The 1,576-nt window shown below is 54.8% G+C and overlaps 1 gene segment (V, D, J or C); it reads left to right on the top strand.

Annotated features, from left to right (window-relative positions):
* Nucleotides 1–254: 254 nt before the first annotated feature.
* Nucleotides 255–713, top strand: LOC113408299 (the record flags this gene model as incomplete). The annotated part of the segment is given in 2 exon segments: nucleotides 255–300; nucleotides 415–713. Coding segments are annotated over 2 exon segments (345 nt in total), but the record flags the coding sequence as incomplete, so codon positions are not given.
* Between the last annotated feature and the right edge of the window lie 863 nt (nucleotides 714–1,576).

Here is a 1,576-nt window from a genome sequence, read left to right as displayed (position 1 = left end):
AGAGTAAAGGCCAAATTCAGAGCTGAGCACCCCTAGCTGTACCCACACGGACCTGCCCCCCCCCCCCCCGCTGGATTTGGCCCAGCTAGGCTGACTCCAAGGAGGAGGGAGGTGCTGGCAGCAGCAGCCAGTGAGCAGGGAGCAGCTTTGCATGAAGGGGCCGTTCTCCAGCTCTGGGGGTTTAAGAGAGAATCGGAGGGTCTCAGCCAGAGACCCGTTTGCCTCAGGAAGCCGAGCTCGTCTGGATTCCCACCATGGCCTGGGCCCCTCTGCTCCTCACGCTGCTCACTTACTGCTCGGGTGAGGGAATTGTTTTTTCAGTGACAAAAATATGAAGGACACTTGCAGGTGAGGAGGTTTGTCTGTGAGGATCCAGAGTCCTTGTGCTGAGTGTGTTTGTAATGTTGATTTCAGGGGTCACTTCACAGCCTGTGGTGACTCAGGAGCCCTCGATGTCGGTGACCCCAGGAGAGGCTGTCACTCTGTCCTGCAGCCTGAGCACTGGAGCCATCACCACCAGCAACTATCCAGGCTGGTTCCAGCAGAAACCAGGTTCTGCTCCTCGGACACTTATATACAGCACCAATACCAGACCCTCCGGGATACCTGCCCGGTTCTCTGGGTCCATATCCGGCAACAACGCTGCCCTGACCATCACCGGTGTCCAGGCAGAGGATGAGGCTGACTATTACTGTGCTGTATTGACTGGTCGTGTGAATCACAGCGATCCAGCCAGATGGGGAACTGAGACAAAAACCTCCCCAGTCTTCCGCCCCTCCAGCCTGGGCTCTGCACTGGCTGTACAGTTTGGTTCCTGCCTGCAATATGAGTAGGGCCCTACTAAATTGACGGCCATGAAAAACGGATCATGGACTGTGAAATCTGGTCTTGCCCCTATGAAATCTGGTCTTTTGTGTGCTTTTATCCTATACTATACAGATTTCACAGGGGAGACCAGCGTTTCTCACATTGGGGGCCCTGACTCAAAAGGGAGATATAGGGGGGCTCACAAGGTTACTTTGGGGGGTCGGGGTATTGCCACTCTCACTTCTGCGCTGCCTTCAGAGCTGAGTGGCCGGAGAGCAGCTGCTGTTGGCCAGGAGCCCAGCTCTGAAAGTAGCACCCTACCACCAGCAGTGCAGAAGCATAGGTAGCAATTCCATCCCATGCCACCCTCACTTCTGTGCTGCTGCCTTCAGAGCCGGGTGGCCGGAGAGTGGTGGATGCTGACTGAGTGCCCACTTCTGCAGGCAGCAGCACAGAAGTAAGGGTGGCAATACCATACTAGGCCATCTTTCCTTCTGCTGCTGGTGGCGGTGGCTCCATCTTCACAGCTGGGATCCTGGCCAACAGCCGCCGCTCTCCTACTGCCCATCTCTGAAGGCAGCACCGCCGCCAGCCGCAGGGCAGAAGTATGGATAGCAGTACAGGAACCCCCCTACAATAACCTTGCAAACCCTCCTTCCACACAACTCCTTTTTGGGGCGGGACTCCTACAATTACAATACCGTGACATTTCAGATTCAAATAAGTGAAATCATGAAATTTATGATTTTTAAAATCCAATGACAGTGAA

This window comes from Terrapene carolina, unplaced genomic scaffold, assembly GCF_002925995.2.
Source record: "Terrapene carolina triunguis isolate 2854851 unplaced genomic scaffold, T_m_triunguis-2.0 Scaffold6628, whole genome shotgun sequence".
In the NCBI taxonomy this organism is placed as follows: Eukaryota; Metazoa; Chordata; order Testudines; family Emydidae; genus Terrapene; species Terrapene triunguis.
This window is presented reverse-complemented; position numbering and strand designations above follow the sequence as displayed.